The sequence below is a fragment of the Amblyraja radiata genome, chromosome 4 (genome assembly GCF_010909765.2).
Source record: "Amblyraja radiata isolate CabotCenter1 chromosome 4, sAmbRad1.1.pri, whole genome shotgun sequence".
Taxonomy (NCBI): domain Eukaryota; kingdom Metazoa; phylum Chordata; class Chondrichthyes; order Rajiformes; family Rajidae; genus Amblyraja; species Amblyraja radiata.
This window is the reverse complement of record NC_045959.1, coordinates 960,264-981,849: the sequence shown is the minus strand read 5'-3', so window position 1 is coordinate 981,849 and position 21,586 is coordinate 960,264. Positions and strand designations below refer to the sequence as shown.

General features: G+C 44.7%; 1 protein-coding gene across 3 annotated transcripts in view; it reads right to left on the bottom strand.

Annotated features, from left to right (window-relative positions):
- The window catches only part of zfpm2 (zinc finger protein, FOG family member 2), a 660,636-nt gene that overhangs the window by 253,307 nt on the left and 385,743 nt on the right, over nt 1-21,586 (bottom strand). The window contains exon 4 of one of the 3 annotated variants that reach the window (XM_033018889.1): nt 1,668-1,789. The exons of the other annotated variants lie outside the window; for them this stretch is intronic. Within the exon in view, the coding sequence (XP_032874780.1) occupies nt 1,668-1,789 (122 nt within the window). The remainder of the gene's footprint in view (nt 1-1,667; nt 1,790-21,586) is intronic. 3 annotated transcript variants of the gene reach the window in all.

The following is a 21,586-nucleotide window of genomic DNA, read 5'->3' as shown; positions in this document are numbered from 1 at the left end:
GCCTATTGTCTGATCCTGTGAAAGTTAGTGCAGTATTTTGCTGGTCTCAAAGCTGGTAGCATGGAGTTTTTCTGATCTGGGCATCGATCAGAATTGGGTATTTCCTGGCCTTATAACTGTTGGTGCAGAATGCCGGTTGATGTCATGATTTATTTAGCACTGTGCATTGTCTAAATTTAGGCTAGTTATCTGTCAGCATTATGCTTTGTCTAACTCAGGTGCAGCAGCAGAGGCAGAAGAGACTGCAGAATCTAGAGCCACAATATGGCAGAGAAACTCAGCAGTTTGAGCAACCAGGGAAAAAGGACAGTCCTGATGCAGTATTTCAATCCAAAATGTCGACAATTCCATCCCCCTACAGATGTTGTTCAACCTGCTGTGTTCCTCCAGCAGACATTTGTTGCTGAAGGTATATCCACACACTGCATTGTCCACATTTCAGTTCTGCATGTCTATAACCTGACTGCCAATGACAGGAGCAAGTAACATATTCCAGGCAGAATGCTGGCTAAGTATAAACAATTCCCCCACATTCCCTCACTATCATGCATTGTCTGTCAGAATTGTATACCAGCCAACACTTTTTGAATTATTCTTGTGTGGGGGTGTGGGAATAGTTAGCAAGGGTAGCATTGGATGTTGATCTGTAAATGATCGTGCTAAGATGGGCTATGGACATGATGAAGATGAAGTTATGAACAACTTGGAGAAGAATTTGCAAGTAACGACATTCCTATGCATCTGAAGCCTTTATCTTGAGTGACAGCTGTGCAATTAGTATCCGGTACACAATGCAGCCATGGTGCAGCAGTGGTGGAGGGAATGAATGTTTTAGGTAGTGGATGTGATTCCATACAAGAGGCATGCTTATTCATCGATGGCATCAAGCGTTTTGAGTGCTGTCGCAGTTACATTTCTCCAGGCAAATGGAGGGAATAACATCACATTCCTGACTTGTGCCTTGCAGATATGTAGAAGCTGTGGGAGTCAGGAGATTGTCCACACAGACCACTGACAGAACTTGGTTTTACGGATCACAGAGTTTAAACGTGTGTACGCTGAAACATTCATTCCGTTCCCAACCCCACAGGTGCTGCTTACCTGGTAAGTATTTTCAGGATTTTGGTACTTTGATATTGATATAGTATACCAAGATAACAGTTTGAAATCCTAAAGCAAGTTATTCTATTTAACCATATTATCAGTTTACCACAATAAAAATATTTATTATAATCTTGAATTTCTCTCCCACAATCTAAGCCACAATCAGAAATTTCAATATATCAAGGAAGTGAACTTGGAATGTTTCTGGTCTCTGCCAAATGCCAACATACCTTAGCAGTTCACCGCTGGCCCATCCAAGAGTGAAACCCAGATATACTATTTGTTAATCTATCAAATTATTAAATTCAAGGAATGTTGCTGGCAAACATTGACTCATTTTATAATCTTAATATCATCTCTCATTTGTGTAGAAAATTAAGAACTTTGCACAAATGTTCACACATTATAATAATTATGGATAGAAAGTTCCACACAATAAGTAGTAATTGTTGCATTTTAAAATAAATCTCAATAAGTGACAAATATTAAGTTTTTTTTAATAAACTCCAGTCTAAAATAAGTAGATGTATTCAACTCTCTAACCAAATGAAACATTGACATACCGAAGAACTGCTGTCAGTCACTCCGATACTGCCGTCAAAAGGTCCCCAGGTTGTTCCACCAGGTATTTGTTGTCGGCTGCGAATCTTTCGCACTCCATTTCTCTGGAATATTTCAAGCTCATCTAGAGCAAAAAAAGTAGATAACTATTAGAGTGGCAACAGGATGTGCTACACTGTTTGGTAACTTCTTTTACAGTCATTTGGCGTTGTAAAATTACTATTTGTTGCTAGTTTAAATTAACAAAACCATTGCTTGGTTTCTCAAACAGCATTTTGCATACATTAACAGCACAGACTATTCAAAATGCCTCCATATTTGATCCTTTAAATGATCAATCACAACAATGTCAAAACCCAAGGTAGACAAAAATGCTGGAGAAACTCAGCGGGTGAGGAGGAAATAGGCGAAACCCAATATGCCTGGTGAAAAGTCAACTGGTGATGTACTCTAGTAAGTTCCCGCTGTTTCCTCACGATGTTTTTAATTTGTACTTTGGAAGCGGGAGGGTGTGAGAGGCCCCCTCTTCCTGTCATCCAGCAAATGGTGACAAGCCTCAAATTGAGAAAAACTCTACTGAGGTTGAGAGCTCAATTTAGGACATTGGGGTTGGAGAGTAGGGTTTGGGAAAAACATAAGACCCAGTATAAACATGATATAATGCTGCCAATAAACTCCTGCGCTAACTGCTGTGCAGAGAAGATTTACTTCTGCTTAACATGTCCATCAAACTTAGTGAAACTAAGTTAAAGATCATGTGCCACTACAATATCGTATTATCAGTAACTTTGATCAGCAATGCAATGCCATTTATCACAGATAAAATGAAATATTGGGATCGCCCCAAATAGACCAATCGCTAAATGAACCAACAATTGTGGTATAGACTGAGAAAGATGATCCTGGGTTGTGTCTAGTTGACTTGCCAAATAGCCATGATTGCGTTAAAATATAATAGTTTTAATCATCCTGGTGCAGACAAAAAGAGTTTAGTTAACGATATAAAAAGTAAGAGGTCAAAGTGAACATAGGTTCTTCAGAGAATAAGGCACAGAAATAGTTATAGAGACCATGCAAATGGCAGAGGAATTATATTAATATTTTGCATCAGTGTTTATGGTAGAAGATACAACAAGCATCCCATTAATACCGAATAATGTTAGTGATGAATTAAATACCATTGCCATCACTGGAGAAATAGCATTGTGTAGTGCATGGTCCTAAACACCAAAACGATCCCTAGCTCAGATGGCTCGCATCCCTGGTCCTAAAAGTAGTGTTGATCAAAAAAGTGAATGCATTGGTTGCAATCTTCCCATTCTGGACTATTATTAGAGGGGTTGGAAAAATACCAACAGGAAAAACAGGGGAGAGGAGAATCTAACACCTATTGTTGGAAAAACATTAAAACCAATTGTGAATAAAGTTCATTTGGAAAAATCATAATCTAATCAAGCTTCACGAAGAGGAAGTATGTTTAGTTTAGAAACAGAGCATGGAAACAGGCCCTTTTCCACCTAGTCTGTGTCGACCAACCATCACCTGTACACTAGTTCTATCCTGCACACTCGGGACAATTTACAGAAGCATGTCTTTGGAATGTGGGAGGAAACTGGAGCACCTCCAGAAATCCCACGCAGTCATAGGGAGAACGTACAAATCCCCTACAGACAGCACCCACAGTCAGGATTGAACCCAGATCTCTGATGCAGTAAGGCAGCAACTCCATGGCCAAGGCACTATGTCTGATAAAGTTATTGAAGTCTTTTAGAGTAAAAAGATTAGATTGGATGGAAAAAGTTTTCTATTTGGACTAGAAGGCATTTGAAAAAGTACCTCAAAAAAGGTTAAGTCACATGATGAAAGCTCCTAACTATACACCCGATATACTCATGACTGTGCAGCCAAATGTTGCTCTAACTCTATTTACGAGTTTGCAGATAATACCAGTGGGCTGGTTGGCTGGATTTTAAATAATATTGAGACAGAGTATAGGAAGGAGAAAGAGAGATTAGTAGTATGATGTCAAAACAACAAGAACTCCATGAAGAGGGTCTCAACCCGAAACATCACCCATTCCTTCTCTCCAGAGATGCTGCCTGTCCCGCTGAGCTACTCCAGCATTCTGTATCTATCTCCCTCAATATCAGAAAAATGAAGGGGTTGGTCATGGACTTCAGGAAGTGGGGCTGCATCAAAGGAGCAGATATTCGAGAACTTCAAGTTCTTAAATGTGGTTCAACCACATTGATGATGCGGCCTTGAAAACACACCAATATCTCTGGGCCCTCAGACAACTATTGGGCCTGTCCCACTTACGCGACTTTTTCGGCGACTGCCGGCACCTGTCATGGGTCATTGCAGTTTGCCGAATATTTTCAACATGTTGAAAATCCAGCGGCGACCAGAACAAGATATAGCTCTTTGGGCGACTACTCATGACCAAAAGGTTCATAAGGTTCAAAAGGTTCTTTACTAGTCACATACACCAATTGGTGTAGTGAAATGCGTATTGCCAATGCAGCACATAAAAAAGAAAACAACATAACAATAATAAAGAAATGTAACATAAAAAACATCCCCCCACAATGGTTCCCATTATGAGGGAAGGCACAAAGTCCAGTCCCCATCCCCATGTCCACCCATAGTCAGGCCTATTGAGGCCTCCGCAGTCGCCTTTACGGAGGCACGATGTTCCAGGCCGTTCTCGCCGGATGATGGTGCTCCGGCGTCGGGAGAACCCTCTCAGCGGCATGGGAAACCTGGAATGGCCGCTTCCGTACCGGAGACCGCGGCTTCCAAAGCCAACAGGCCGCGCTGGAAGGAGCTCCACACACTGGCGATCTCGGCGAGAGATCTCAGGCTCCCGATGTAAAGTGCAGCACGCTGCTGGCCGCTCCACAGACCCGCAGCTCCACAATGTTTCATCGGCGGTCTTCAGCTGACCGGAGTTCCAGCGCGACGACCCGGGCAAGGCATCGCCCGCTCCGCGATAGCGCTCCAACGCTGTGCCGCCACCGAAGCCGAGGTACTGGGCGGTCCCCTCAGGAAACGCCGCTCCAGGCCCGCTGGTAGTCCACGAGGACGGGTCGAAGGTGCAGCCCATAGAAAAGCTGCCTCTCTGACCAGGTAGGGACCCTAGAAAGTAGTTTCCCCCCCCACATAAAAATGACTAGAACTCCGAAAAACAAAAACTCAACTAACTAAAAATAAAAAAAAGAGATGATAAAAGGTCAGCTGCCGGCTGGGCAGCAAAACCCATACAGGACGGCGCCCCATAAGACCATACAAGCTTCACCCCGTGACATGTCGCCCAAAGAGTCTTCAGTCGCCCAAAGAGTCGTAGCGTCTTTCTGGTCACCGCTGGATTTTCAACGTTGAATATTTTTGGCGACCTGCAACGACCTATGACTGGTGCCGGCAGACGCCGAAAAAGTTGTGTAATTGGGACAGGCCCATAAGGAAATTTGGCAATTCTACAGATGCACTTTAGAAACCTTCCTATCACAGGTTGGTATGACAACTGCTCAGCCCAAGACGGCAAGAAACTGCAGAAAGTAGTAGATACAGCCCAGTGTATCACACAAACCAACCTCCCATCGACTGCCCTTATACTTCACTTTGCCTCAGAACATAATCTGAGGCAACGTGAATCAACATAATCAAGGAAATAGATACAAAGTGCTGGAGTAACACAGCAGGGCAGGCAGCATCCTTTGAGAACATGGATAGGTAACAATTCAGGTCAGGACCCTTCCTTCTTTTAACATTTTGACATTTGATTGCAAACCAGCATCAGCCGTCCTTGTTTCTACAATATAATCAAGGACCACTCACACCGTCATTCCCTGTTCTTCATTCTCCCATTATGCAGAATAACCTAAAGCTTGGAAGCATGTACTCAATAACAGCTTCTTCCCTACTGTTCTCAGATTTGAAAAGACTTCTCATATTCTGAGGATGTATTTCCAATCATTGCCACCTACGTTGTTGCACCCCCCAGCACATTTTTACGTTCACTTTCTCTGCTGCTATAATGCTATATTCTCGTTCATACTTTATATACTCTTTTTTGACTTTAGAACTCATGTATAGCATGAAAGTATTATTGCATGGTATGTTCCACTTGAATTGCACACAAAACAATTTCACTCTATCTCAGAACACATGACACTAATACACCAATATCAATACATTGTTGGCTTAGGGGAAGGTGACAACAAGGCATATAAATAGTAAAATGAATCAGGATGGCAGTGAACCTAGTAGGAGAACTGGGGTGGGGGAGGGTCAGAGAGAGAGGGAAAGCAAGGGTTACTTGGTTAGAGAAATCAATATTCATACGCTGGGTCATAAGCTGCCCAAGAAAAATATGAGGTACTGTTTGACCTCTCTCTGACAGTGGAGGTGGCCCAGGACAGAAAGGTCAGTACGGGAAGGGGAGGGGAAGTTAAAGTGTTTAGCAAAAGGGAGATCGTGTAGGCCCAGGCAAAGATGTTCAGCAAAACGATCGCCCATTATGCACTTGGTCTCGCCAATATACTGGAGTCCACACCTAGAAGAACGGATATAGTAGATGTTGTTTTATAATGGGCACATTGTATAATAATAAATTGTTACAATGAATAAACAATTCTGACAGCATATTGCTTCAATATAATTTTGGTGCAAAAATGTAATTCTTGGAAAGATTTGGAGTGCGTTGTAAGAGATTAAACAAATCTTGCATATTCAATAATATTACATGAAACCCTGAGGCCCATTATATTATAATAAACACAAGCAACAACATTAAGTAAGGTGGCTTCATTTTATGAGTTGGTATACAGTTATCCTTTCAGCTCCTGGCATCAGTAATGTTTGAAGTACGATAGTAAACATACCTTCATAGTGCAATTAAAAAACAAATGTTATCATGCATTCATGGCACTGAAAATTGCCAGCAATCTGTCCCACTGACTAAGGTGTAAGGTGCAGTACCATTATCTTAAAGGTACAGGCTCTGCTGATTACCAATTGTTGCCAGTGTCATAGTTCATCCTGAACTGCATCTATTTATTGTGTAAAGAGTATTGAACAAAATTACACAGAGGGAAAAATAGGCTTACCTCAAAACTTGGCACTGGTATCACAATGTGCAATTAAACCTGTGCCCAATGAATGAATTGTGTGCAATAAACTACATTTCTGCTGCCTCTTTTAAATGATGTTATTTGCGGCCAGCAATTACTGCACAATTCATTGCTGTACACACCAGCAAGGCCTGTGTATTGCAAATGACTAGCAATGCTAAGCAGCAGCCTGCAGCTTACCGAGGAATTGGAATGCATTTGCGATAGGCGGGGTGGGTGCTCTGACAAAAGTCAGTCTGGACAATTAAATATATACAGTCAATTAAATATTTTGACCTGGAAACATGTATCCAGGCATAAACCTTGATGCTTTTCCAAATGAGAATTGTGGAGCACTTGTACAGTCCAGGCACTGCAGATGCAGGTACAGAACTGCTCCAACGTTTCTGGTGGAACATGGGAATCCATTTAGGGATGCTGTACCTGTTTTAATGTTTTAAAATTAAATCAATGAGCTAGACCATGGTTGAATAACCCTCATTGTCTTGCAACGAGCCTTTTCCTTCAATGAGTCAAAAAATAGGTGGAACAGAGTACCACTACAGTATCATGTCCACAGGCAGGAAAACAGGCATTCAACTGCACATTGAGCTGTTAGTAATCGTGCTCCAAGGATCGCGGGTGGTTTCATTTTGGTTTCTGATTTTCTATTCAAAGAAGATACGCAGGAATTAATATGAGTGGAGTCAATGCCATTCTCCCCCACCTGGAAACCTGCAAATCCATCAGCTCATCTCTCTGGCAGTGCCGATAAAATTAAATTTCTCTCTCCCTCTCTCTTTCTCACACACACAGACACACAGAGTGTAGAGATATATACTGCAATTTTACTTTGGAGTCACGTGAGTGACTACGTGAAGAACCCGTCCAGCACGCATGCGCGACATTGCTTTCACGCAGTGCAACAGCAACAGTCAGGCGCTCCCGCTACAGTTTAAAAAGACGGACCGTCAGATAAGTTTATTCTGACGTCGTTTTTTCCGGAAAAGAAGGGTTTTGTTTTGTTTCAACAGGGCGAACATGAACAAAACAAGACTATCCAAGAAATCTGCCCCCCGTTCGACTCCAACGGAGGAGCGTTCCATCAGTGGGGGGCAAGAGGCGGTAGGACCGCTAACCCAGTGATCCGCCATCCCCGACACCATGCCGAGCCCAGTCCCGCTAGCGCAGCCTGAGCAGCGGGCTGGATGTAAAGCAGCACGGAAGACTAACTGGCCGGTGGTTTCCGATTCTTCGGACGGGGACGTCTCACTGCCCGCGTGGGGCAGAGACAGCCGCCTGAGCCGCATGGAGCAGCTCGTGGAGCGTATGCTCCAGCGAGACTTGCTTCGTGAGGGGCAGTCACGCAAAGGGAGTTCAGGCACTCCCACCACAGTGCCTCACGCACTGGCCATCGCTTCCCCCTTATCCGAGGGCAGCTTTGGTGACCAGGGCTGGGCTGGTCAAGAAGAGGGGTCACTGGCCGAAGATGTCGGGAGTACGCTTGGGGTACTGGAACAGGAAGAGCTGCTGGGTGTGGTAGACCGTTACGTGGCAGCTCCAAGTGTAGGACGGCCATTAGAGCCAAAACTGGCGGCCAGCATTAACTACCTATCCTTCAAGCCCCTACAGGAGCAGGTAGTTAATGAGGCCCTAGAGCTATATTTGGCCCCTGATAATTGCGCCTCGCTCAACGTGCCGGCTGTCAACAGCCAAATCTGGGGGCACGTTGGGCCAAATATCTGCAATCAAGAGCTCAAACTACAGCGGATCCTCAGGCTCCTGACGTCAGCCATCACTTCGTATGCTCGTTCCGTGGATGGGACAAAAATGACCACGAATCAGCAGGATACACTCGCACTGCTGTGCAATACCCAGTTTGAAATTAACAACCTCCGCAAGGAGATTATAAGACCTGCTCTCAACCCGAAATTCGCGGGTTTGTGCAAAACGCCGACCACAGAGCCAGAAATCCTGCTCTTCGGCCAAAACCTCTCCAAGAAAGTAAAAGATATGGAGGAGGAGTCCAAAACATTTGGCCTCATGAGGGCAGGCCCCGGGACGAGCAAACCCACTAAACCCAAGCGGCAGTACCCCACCGCGTCCACCAGTCGACGTCTACCCTATGGGACTGTTGAAAGCTCAGGGTCCGCACATCACAAGCCTTTTTTAGGCCAAGGCCCAGAGCGGACCCTATGGAAAATGCGCCACCCCCAACCAACAGCAACACGTCAGACAACACAACAGAAGACTCATCGTCCGACAAAGAAACAGAAGAAACACCTATAACCATGGAGGTAGGTGGGTCTGGTTCCTACCAGCATATAGAAGTGGGGGCTCTATACTAACAGGGGGGAGATTACACCTGTTTGTGCAAGCATGGAAGTCTATCACGAATGACAAGTATATACTCAACAGCATTCGTGGATACAAAATAGAGTTTACGCTAGAAAACTTGCCACCAGTTCAGCATTCACCCCAAAGGGTCTTTTCCCTCTCAGTTAAAGAAAAACGAGAGGGACAAGCTGAACTGGTGAGGCTAATCACAAAGGGTATAATTGAAAAAACCAAACATGAACCCTTGGAATTTGTCTCTAATATATTAACTAAAACTAAAAGAGATGGTGGATGTCGCATCATCATTGACTTAACTTCACTAAATATGTTTGTTAAGTATGTACATTTCAAAATGGAAACGTTTGTAACTGCCAAACAACTGATTTCGAAAGGATACTTCATTGCAAGCATTGACCTTAAACATGCTTACTATTCAGTACCCATTCATAAGGATCATCGCAGATACCTGAAATTTACCTGGCTGGGGCAGCAATGGCAGTTTAAAGCGTTGCCTAACGGCTTAACATCAGCCCCAAGATTATTCACCAAGATACTAAAGCCAGCCTTGGCAATATTAAGAAGACAAAAACATATTGTCATGGCATATCTTGATGATATCTTAATAGTAGGCAAAACCATGGAATTGGCTATATCAGTTGTGTCAGCTACCAAACAATTGTTTGAAACCTTGGGATATGTCTTACATCCAGATAAATCTAAGTTGAAGCCATCCACAACCATGGACTATCTGGGCTTCACAATTAACTCAGTCCACATGTCTGTAACTTTGCCAAAGACAAAAACAGCTGAATTGGCACAAACATGTAACAATTTAATGGTCAACGAGCGACCAACCATTCGACAAGTGGCGAGAGTAATTGGGAAAATGGTAGCAGCATTTCCAGCTACACAATTTGGACCTTTGCACTATCAAAACTTACAAAGAGCAAAAGTGCAGGCACTAAAACGACATGCAGGTCATTTTGACTGGATCATGAAATTATCCACTGAAGGAATATCAGAGCTACAGTGGTGGCTAGAGAACATTTGGCATAGTTCCAGCCCTATCATCATTGTTAACCCTACATTAGTTATCCACAGATGCCAGTGCTCAAGGCTGGGGAGCAACTAATTCCATATCCAGCACAGGTGGTAGATGGACTAACCCAGAGTCATCGTTACTACTTACACTGGGCATAAATTATCTAGAAATGTTGGGTGCATTTTATGGATTAAAAGCATATTCAACAAAAATGCATCACTTGCATGTTTGGTTACAAATAGATAATACCACGGTGGTGGCCTATATTAACCATATGGGCGGCATAAAATCGATATCATGCGACAAATTGGGCAACACAATCTGGCAATGGTGTGTCGACAGACATATTTGGCTATCAGCAACTTACCTGCCGGGTAAGCTAAATGCAGTGGCAGACACCAGGTCACGCAAATTCAATGACAACACCGAATGGATGTTAAATTCCAGAGTATTTGCTAAAATTACCAAGCAATATGGTACGCCAGATATCGATCTATTTGCATCCAGACTAAATCACCAGGTTCCTATGTATGTCGCTTGGGAACCAGACCCTGAGGCAGCAGCGGTAGATGCGTTCGCGCTGGACTGGGGAAATTTATTCTTTTATGCATTTCCTCCCTTCTGCCTCATCAGTCGGGTACTACGCAAAATACAAATGGACTATGCTTCAGGTATTTTGATAGTACCCGACTGGCCTACACAGCCATGGTTCCCAGTGCTCCTCGATATGATCGTCGAGACCCCATACTTTTCCCAGTAACCCAGAATTGCTAACCCACCCAGTATCTGGCACAAGCCACCCTTGCCATGATAAAATCAAACTCCTGGGTTGCAGATTTTGAAAAGGCCTCTGCTGGGCCTGGGATTGTCAGAAACCACCAACAACACCATGACAGCATCCCACCGTGTATCCAGAAGGAAACAATACTTATCTAGTATCAAGAGTGGGAGAAATACTGTTTGGATACAGGAACCACCTATTCAACCACAACAGTCACCAATGTACTGGAGTTCCTGGCAGGCCTTTACCACAATGAAGGACTCAGCTACAGCGCCATCAACACAGCCAGAAGTGCTCTGTCTGCCTATTTAATACAGGCACCAGGACAACAGGCTATGGGGTCCAACCCGCTGGTGGTCAAACTCATGAGGGGGATATTCAACTCTAATCCCCCTAGACCTAGGTACACCCATATCTGGGATGTCAGTGTGGTCCTGACATAACCCGGGGGATGGTCACCAGCCAGGTCCCTCACCCTGGAACAATTAACTGTCAAGACGATCATGCTGATGGCACTTGTGTCAGCACAAAGAGTCCAGTCACTTCACCTTTTACGACTGGACAACATGATCATAACTCCAGACCATGTCTCATTTACTATCCAGGGGCTGGTCAAACAGAGCAGGCCAGGAACATCTAATCCAGTCATGGAATTCCGGGCCTACCCACCAGAACCACGGTTATGTGCCATGACCCACCTACTGTACTATATAGACACAACTAAAATCCATCGAGGGAGTGAAAAAGCCTTATGGGTCAGCCACAAGAAACCTTATGGTCGGGTGACGAGCCAAACCATTTCAGGATGGCTCAAGCAGGTGCTGAAAGCTGCTGGTATAAATACTAACATGTACAAATCTCACTCCACCAGGGCAGCATCCACGTCGGCAGCTAAGAGAATGGCCGTACCAATAGACCACATCCTGGCTACAGCGGGGTGGTCTGGGGAAAGAACGTTCAGAACTTTTTATAATAAGCTGTTGGCAAAACCTGCTTTATTTGCAGAGAAAATATTACAATCTGCAAATATATAATTTAAGCCCAGGGGAGCAATTTGTTTTTTTGTTATTGTTAATAAATACCATTATTGTTTTTACAACAGATTCATTGGTTGAATACGATAACACACTTCCTCCCTCAAGTGACTTTGGCAGTGAGTGAAGTATGAACTGTTACACGGTTTGAAATCACAGAGCTTTAAAATCTTCACGTAGTCACTCACGTGACTCCGAAGTAAAATAGTAAGATTAAACGAGCACTTACCAGTTTGAAGTTTGATCTGTATTTTATGAGGAGTTACGATGAGGGATTACGTGCCCTCCGCTCCCACCCTCAATAATAGTGATCAAACTGGTATCTAAGCTCTCCTTTTCTTTACTATGTTTATTTCAATTACTGTGTCTGCCTGTGATTCCACACCGCTGCTTTGAAGTATGTCGCGCATGCATGCTGGACGGGTTCTTCACGTAATCCCTCATCGTAACTCCTCATAAAATACAGATCAAACTTCAATCTGGTAAATTCTCGTTTAATCTTACTATTAACCTTACAACATAACAAACCGTCAGATGTTGAGCAAATCCCTTGGTGCTCCCAACGTTGACTGCCGCAGGCTACTGAGACTGTAGCAGTTGTCATAGTCTTACAGCATGGAAACATGGCCTTAAGGGCCTGTCCCACCAGCATGTGATAGCATGCGTCTAGCGCGACCAAACGTGGTCGTTTGAGGCGTACGGCCTCGCGGGGCCGGTCCCACTTCAATTGACGGAGGCGTATAGAGTTGTGTGGGACTGGTCCCGACATCACGCGGGGCTCCATAAATCTTGCACTGTTCGAAAATTCTGCGCGCCAACGGCCTATCGGCCCGCAGGCGCATTGAGGACGTACGCAGCTTCTTGACGGAGTACGCAGCGTCTCAACGCCGTATGCAGCGTCTCAACGGGCGTACGCAGCATCTCAACGTCGTACGCAGTGCCTTGACATCGTACGCAACGTCTTGACGGCGTACGCCTAGCGCATGGCGTTGCGCGATGATGTCACCGCCTGGCATGCCGTTGCGCGATGACGTCACCGCCCGACGCCGTGCGACGTCCAAATTCAGTCGGCCCGCCTCCTGCCCAGCTGATTGATGGGTTTGACGTAAATTACGTCACACGCGAACTCCGCATCCGTTTGGTCGTGCTAGACGCATGCAATCGCATGCTGGTGGGATAGGCCCTTTAGGCCCATCAAATCTGCATCGACTTTCAACCGCCCATTTGTGTACTATTCCTTCTCTAAACCACTTTATTTCCCACACATTTTCATCAACCCCCCAGATTCTACCACTCGTCTACAGACAAGGTACATTGGCCTATTAAACTACCAATCTGCATAACTTCGCAATGTAGGTTAGGAACACATGTGCTCATAGGGAAAGCATACAAACTCCACACACAGGCACCACCGGAGATCAGGATCAAACATGGGTATCTCAAACTGTGAGACACCAGGTGGGATGGAGGGGGTGGTGAAATAAATGACATTCAGTAGATGTTTTGGGTTAGGACCCTTCTTCAGAGGAAGAGCATCTATTATCATTCATTATATTGCAATGCGTCTCTAAGGACAACACCTTCCATTACTTTAGTCTGTCGCAAACTAGTTTCAAAGTACCTAACAAGTAACTAGGCTTGTAGGAACCACAAACGTATTAACTTAATAATAGTGGTAAAGGTGAGTGGGTTTGTGAAATATGGGGTTGAAAAGTGCAAAAGTCATAGTGACATGATCAAAAGATCGATTTTAAGAAAAGCTTTCATGTAATGGAGAGAAATGACAATTTGGATTAATTTAGAAGATAAAAACATAACATAGAAAATAGGTGCAGGAGTAGGCCATTCAGCCCTTCGAGCCTGCACCGCCATTCAATATGATCATGGCTGATCATCCAAACAGATGTAACATTTCCATTTCGAGATCGGGGGGAGGGGGGCTGGGAGAAAATATGCGTCAAGCCGATAGCCTAATCGTTAAAGAGTTAAAAGAGAGCCTAATCGATAAAGAGCTGAGAAGAGGAATCAGAGCTGCCAAGGAAAGGTACTCTGAGAAGTTGAGGAGCAAGTTCTCAGCTAGTGAATTCTTCTTCAGTTTGGAAGGGCATGCAAGAAATCACCAGCTATAAAAGGAAAGCCTCCCGCTCTTTGGACAATCGTCAGCTGACGAACGACCTGAATGAGTTTTACTGCAGGCTTGAAAATCAGAAACGTAACCCTGGTACCCCTTCCCCAACAAACACAGCCAGACCCCAGTCTGCAAAGAATGGACCCTGCACCCTCTCCTTCCCATTCACCACTTCACACCTACTTAAGGATAGACACCACTTCACACCTACTTAAGGCAAGACACCAGTATGAAAAGAGTGGACCCTTTCCCACCCCAACCAACACTTCACACCCACTCACAGCCTGACCTCAGTCTGCAAAGACTGGGCCCTTTAACACCCATCCCACTCCAATCACCACGTCTCACCCAATGACTGCACCTCCACAGACACCTTTGTCAAGCTTCTCAAGTTTGCGGATGACACAACCCTGATTGGACTGTTCCAGGATGGGGATCTCTGTACTCTTTTCAGTTTGACATCTTTCCTATAACATGGTGCCCAGAACTGAACACAATATTCTAAATGCGGTCTCACCAACGTCTTATACAACTGCAACATGACTTCCCAACTTCTATACTCAATACTCTGACTGATGAGGGCCAAAGTGCCAAAATACTTTTTGACCACCTGATAAACCTGCGACACGACCTTCAAGGATAACATAAGAAGATAAGAAGGAGTTTGCTATTTGGCTCTACATGAATGATCCAACATTCAATGCATGGCAGATCACTGGGCTTCGGTCAACTTTCTGCATTATCACCCACATTCCATGATCTTCAGTGTATCCAAAAATCGAACAGTCTCTGAATAAAACCAATTGCTGGGGGATTGTGGGTGAAAATACTAATAATACTGCCATGAACTCATCTGTGTGCTGATGCTGCAAGCACCACTGCAATTGAAAGTAATCTTTGGCAAAACAACAAATCTTCAGGTCAGGAAAATCAGGAAGGTGCAAGATTTGAACTTGGTGATACCAAGCACAATGGCAATGGGGAGCCTGCAGCTGAACTTTAGACGTTTTAACAGGAGAAAAATGCTATTCTTGAATGTTCTCTTGTTTCCAAGAGTGCATCGGTGGATCTGTGCAAAGAGAATCCATTAATGTTTCAGGTCCAAGTTAGTCTTCACTGGAAGTGAAAGTGAGGATGGATTGGTAGATCAATGGACATATTTCTTAAACGTCAGATGAGATGGGTTAATGGGGGCGGTTGGAACTGCAGTTACAGCACATTATGCTTCTTTGTCTCTGGAATGTGTTGTTAATAGCAAGGCTGTGAGACATATCGAACAGACCAGACTATAGTAATAATCTCAGTTTATTTTTCTGTCTATTTGTGTAACCTAGATTTTTAGCTACATAAGTGGAGGAGTACCTCACCCATATAGGAGACGATAGCATGCATGTACAACTGGGCAAAACACATTAGCAGTAGAACTGGTGAGGAGAACAGATAAATGGAATATATACAAAATGGTTTTCCACTTTGGCATTGTCAGGAACAACTGACGGATTGGGCTATTTTAGATTTAAAATTGTACAAAGTAAAATAATAATTAGTAATCCTGTAGTTAAGTATTTTTTCTGGAAAAGTAATGAAATATGAAACACCTTTATATATAGGCTAAAAAAGGGAATTAGTAAAAACCATTAAGTCCCTTACCCCTGCTGTGCTATTTTACAAGATCATGGCTGATCATTTATCTCAGTGCCAGTTTCCTGTACTGATCCTTTATTCCTTATTTCCCTAATATTTAAAAAAAATCAACAATCCAATGTTTCCTCTTGAGTGATTCAGTTCAATCTGAAACCAGTCTTCGATCTAGACAATAGTAACTATGAGGCATGAGGTGGGAGTGATAGATTGAAAACACAGCAACGTTTACAGTAATGATATTGGCATTGGTCTATTATTGTCACGTGTACTGAAATACAATGGGAAGCTATGCATGCTAACCCAGTCAAATTATTCTATACGTTATAAACGATACAGAATACAAAAGAGAGGGAAATACGAGAGTGTGCAGGAACAAAATCCCAATGGAAAAGTTCACCAACCATTAACAAGAGAAGATAAAGAAAATATTTAATGAACGGACAAATCTTATAATGTCACTGGTAAGGGTAGTAAAGCTGAGCATTGGGCAAAATTAAAAATTCAGCAGATTCATCAGATATATCCGAGGACATTGTGGGAAGCTAGAGAGGAAATGGCGGGAGCTTTGGGTAAAATGTACGAGTCGTCCTTAAATACAGGAGAGATGCCGGAAGACTGGAGGGTGGCAAATGTTGTCCCTCTATTCCACAAGGGCTACAGGGAAAATGTTGGGAACTATTGGCCGGTGAGCATAACATTTGTAATTGGAAAGTTACTAGGGAGTATTCGGAGGGATAAGTTATACAGGCACTTGGATGGGCAATGACTCATTAAGGACAATCAGCATGGTTTTGTACGTGGGAGGTCGATGAGAGCAGAGCTGTAGGCGGCGCGACTCGTTGCAGCGGCTCCTACAGCCTGTCTGTCTTTTTTTTATTTTTGTCTAGTTAAATGTAGTGTTTGTGTTTTTTTAAGCTTGGTTTTAAATGTGTATATGTGGGGGGCGGGGGGGGGGGGGAGGGGGAAACCGTTTTAAATCTCTTCCCTGTACGGGAGACCCGACCTTTTCCCTGTCGGGTCTCCGTTGTCGTTGGGCCTAGCACCGTGGAGCGGCCTCCAACCTGAACGACCCGGGGGCTCGGGAGTCTGCGGAGCTGTGGAGCTGCGGACTACTCACCATCGTGGGGCTGGCCGGCCTCGGTGCGTGGGGAGCGGCGGTGACTCGCTGCTGCGACTCGACTCCTGGGGCTCGGAGGCTCCAGCAACGCAGCCGCAGGTCCGGTGGACTGGGACATCGGGAGCTCGCGGGTCCGGGGGGAGAGAGAGAGACCGCTTCCCGGAGCTCCCGCAACGCGACTTCTCCAGCCCGTGTCGCGGGGTTGGAACGACCTGGAGCGGGGTCATACATCACCCGGCACGGCTTCATGGCCGTGGGACTCACCATCGCACGCTGGGGCTCCGACCTTGTACTTTCAGACCGGGAGCGGGTCCGTAAATCGCCCCGCGCGGCCTAAAATGGCCGTGGGACTTATCACCCGCCTGGGGCTTGGACATCGGGAGAGACATGGAGAGCAGGGGAGAGAAAAGACTTTGCCTCCATCACAGTGGGTTCACTGTGATGGATGTTTGTGTGAACTTAATTGTGTGTATGTCTGTAGGACATTGTCTTTGTTTGTATGGCTGTGGAAACAAAATTTCGTTTGAGTCTCACTGGGGCTCAAATGACAATAAATTGTACTGTAGATGTTATATACATGCATTTCAGTAAGGCGTTCGACAAGGTTCCCAATGGTAGGCTGCTTTGGAAGGTTAGATCGCATGGGATGCAAGGAGAGATAGCTGAATGGATAGAAAATTGGATTCATAGAAGGAAGCAGAGGGTGATGGTGGAAGGTTGCTTCTCAGACTGGAGGCCTGTGACTAGTGGTGTGCCTCAGGGTTTGGTGCTGGGCCCGTTACTGTCATCTACATCAATGATTTGGATGAGAACACACAGGGCAAGATTACCAAGTTTGCTGATGATACAAAAGTGGCTGGTTTTGCAGATAGTGAAGATGGTTGTGAACGATTGCAGCAGGATCTGGATCGATTGGCCAGGTGGGCTGAGGAATGGTTGATGGAATTAAATACAGAGAAGTGTGAGGTGTAGCATTTTGGGATGTCTAACAAGGGCATGACCTACACAGTGAATGGCAGGCCTCTGGCGAGTGTTGTAGAGCAGAGGGATCTAGGAGTACAGGTGGGACGACAGATGGCACAATGGGTTAAGTGTTCGGCTGGCAACCGGAAGGTAGCTGGTTCGAATCCCGCTTGGGGTGCATACTGTCGTTGTGTCCTTGGGCAAGACACTTCACCCACCTTTGCCTGTGTGTGTCCTTGGGCAAGACACTTCACCCACCTTTGCCTGTGTGTGTGGATGTAATTATGTGAAGCACTTTGGGGTCAATGCAAGTTGACTAAAAATGTGCTATATAAATAAAGAAATTTAAATTTAAATTTAGGTGCATGGTTCTTTGAAGGTCAAGTCACACGTATATATGGTGGTCAAAAAGGCTTTTGGCGCATTGGCCTTCATCAGTCAGTATATGGAGAATAGGATGTTGCAGTTGTATAAGACGTTGGTGAGACTGCATTTAGGATATTGTGTTCAGTTCTGAGCAACATGATATAGGAAAGATATTGTCAAGCTAGAAAGGGTTCAGAGAAGATTTACGAGGATGTTGCCAGGACTAGAGGGTCTGAGCTATAGGGAGTGGTTGTGCAATCTGAGTCTCTATTCTTTGGAGTGCAGGAGGATGAGGGGTGATCTTATAGAGGTATACAAAATCATGAGAGGAATAGATCGGGTGGATGCACAGAATCTCTTGCCCCATGTAGGGGAATTGAGGATCAGAAGACATAGGTTCAAGGTGACGGGGAAAAGATTTTATAGGAATCTGAGGGGTAACTTTTTCACATAAAGGGCGGTGGGTGTATGGAACAAGCTGCCAGAAGAAGTAGCTGAGACTGGGACTATCCTAAAGTTTAAGAAACAGTTAGACAGGTACATAGATAGGACAGGTTTGGAGGGATATGGACCAAGGGCAGGCAGGTGGGACTAGTCTAGGTGGGACATGTTGGCCGGTGTGGGCAAGTTGGGCCGGAGGGCCTGTTTCCACACTGTATCACTCCATAACTCTACAAAAACAAGAATTTGAGAAGTGTAAATGGAATAAGACAAACACCATCTCTCTGGTTCTATATTAATCGCTGGAACATGTAGATAGCAAGGACATCTACGTCAGACTCATATTTATGGATAATAGCTCTGCCTTCAACACTATAACACAACCAAACTCATCTACTAATTCCTGGACCTAGGAGTCAGCAACCACCTCTGCCATTGACTTCCTAACCCATAGATCACAAAAATGCGGATAGGTGACCAAACTTGCTCCACGATAACAACACCCGTGGTCCAAAAGAGTGTATTTGCAGCCCTTTACTATACTCCCTATACACCCATGGGTATGACCAATTTCTTCTCCAACTCCATTTGCAAGTTTGTAGATGACACACTGTCCTGGACCGGATTTTGAACATAGACTAGACGGAGTACAGGAAGAAGATAGAGAGCTTAGACAATGGACAATAGACAATAGGTGCAAGAGTAGGTCATTCGGCCCTTCGAGCCAGCACTGCCATTCAATGTGATTATGGCTGATCATCTACAATCAGTATACCGTTCCTGCCATCTCCCCATATCCCCTGACTCCGCTATCTTTTAGAGCTCTATCTAGCTCTCTCTTGAAAGTATCCGGAGAACCCGCCTCCACCGCCCTCTGAGGCAGAGAATTCCACAGACTCACAACTCTCTGTGTGAAAAAGTGTTTCCTCATCTCCGTTCTAAATGGCTTACCCCTTACATGTGATGAGCGTTTGCCCCACTGAGCCTGTACTCGCTGGACTTTAGAAGAATGAGGGGGGAACCTCATTGAAACGTACAGAATAGTGAAAGGCCTGGATAGAGTGGATGTGGAGAGGATGTTTCCACTAGTGGGAGGGAGATGTTTAAAGTTTAATGGAGAGTCAATAACGAGCGGGGCAAGTGTTATTACTCTGGTGGATGCCTGGAATGCACTGCCAGGGGTGGTGGTGGAGGCAGATACGATAGTGGAGTTTCAGAGCTTTTTAGATGGATGTGCAGGGATATGTAGCGATGAGGAGGTAGTTAAGGCTAGGTTAATTGGCCCTCGATGCAAGGCATGTAAGGCGTGGCAGAGAAAGGGAGATAAGGTTTAGATTTATTACCGTCATGTGTACTGAAATATTTTCCTGAAACTTTTGGTTTGCATGCCCAGCTCAGATAAGAGTACAGATGAATACGTTAGGAAAAGGGAAAGTACAACAGGATCTGGGGGGTCCTTGTTCATCAGTTAATGAAAGTAAGCATGCAGGTACAGCAGGCAGTTAAGATAGCATAGTGTCTTAGTAACTTAGATAACTTAGTAACATAGTGTTAAGTCAACAACCTTTCCATAATGTCAGCAAGACAAAGGCCTAATCATTGACTTCAGGAAGTGAGATGATGTATTTGCCCCAATCAGTATCAATGGTGCCAAAGTCGAGATGTTTGAGAGATTCAATCTTTCACAATTTTTCCTGGACATTGAAACTACAGTCAAGAAAGCACACCAATGCCTCACCTTTCTCCGAAGAGTAAGGAAAATAGGCATTTCTTCAATGAGCTCAGCATATCTTAACAACTTCAACAGATGCAGCCGAGAAAGCATCAAAGTCAAAGTCAAAGTCAAAGTATCCTTTATTGTCATTCAGACCTTTCGGTCTGAACGAAATTTTGTTCCCTTGCAGTCATACATATAATAAAATAACAAAACACACAATAAACACAAATTTAACATCCACCACAGTGAGTTCACCAGACACCTCCTCACTGTGACGGAAGGCAAAAGTCTTAGTCTTTGTCTCTTCCCTCCTAGCTCTCCCTCTGCGCTGAGGCGATCCAGGCCTCCGATGTTGTGACCCCACCGGGTGATGGAAAGTAAGTGCTGCGGCTCAACTGTGCTCCGCGAACAGGCCGGTTCAAACTCCGCAGCCAGGGGTGGTCGAAGCTGCCACCCTCCAGTCCGGCGGACGCAGCTGTTGTTGCGGGAGCTGCGAGCTCCTGACGATGTCGTCCACTGGCCCGCGGCTGAGCCTCCGAAGTCAGGTCGCCGCCGCCTCAGCTCTGAGTCGGGCCGCATCCGCCTCAGCCCCGATCATATTGAGATGCATCACAGCTTGGTTCAGCAACATCTCAGCCAAAGACTGCAAGATATTGCAGAGTTGTGAAGCTAGCCTCTATGTAATGCATTACATCAGAGACCTGCCTCCCACCATCTACAATTTACTCTACACTGGAAAAGCAGCCAACATAATGAAGAAACTTTTTCACCCTGGTCATTCCCTCTTCTACCCTTTCCTGACTAGCAGAAGATATAAAAGCTTGAAAACACATACACCACTAAATTCAGGAACTGCTTTATCCAAGACGTTATCAGCCTACTGAATGGGCCTCCCATAAATGAGGGTGTAGTTCCAACCTTCCAACCTACCTCATTGCAGATCTTGGGTATTTTCTCTGTACCTCTAATGCTCTAAAGTTGTAACACTGTAATCTACACTGGCATTTGTTTCTTTGCTGTTGTACTTGTGTATGGCTTGATTGTACTCATGTACAATATCATTTGTCTGGATAACACGCAAACTAACCTTTTCACTGTATCTTGCTACACGTGACAATAACAAACCAATACCATTACCAACAGAATATAAGAGGAACTCAGCAAAAAGACTGTAAAAGCTGCTATAGTTAACTAAGAAAGAAAATATTTGCAAAATGTATTGTATATTCCTAAAGGAACC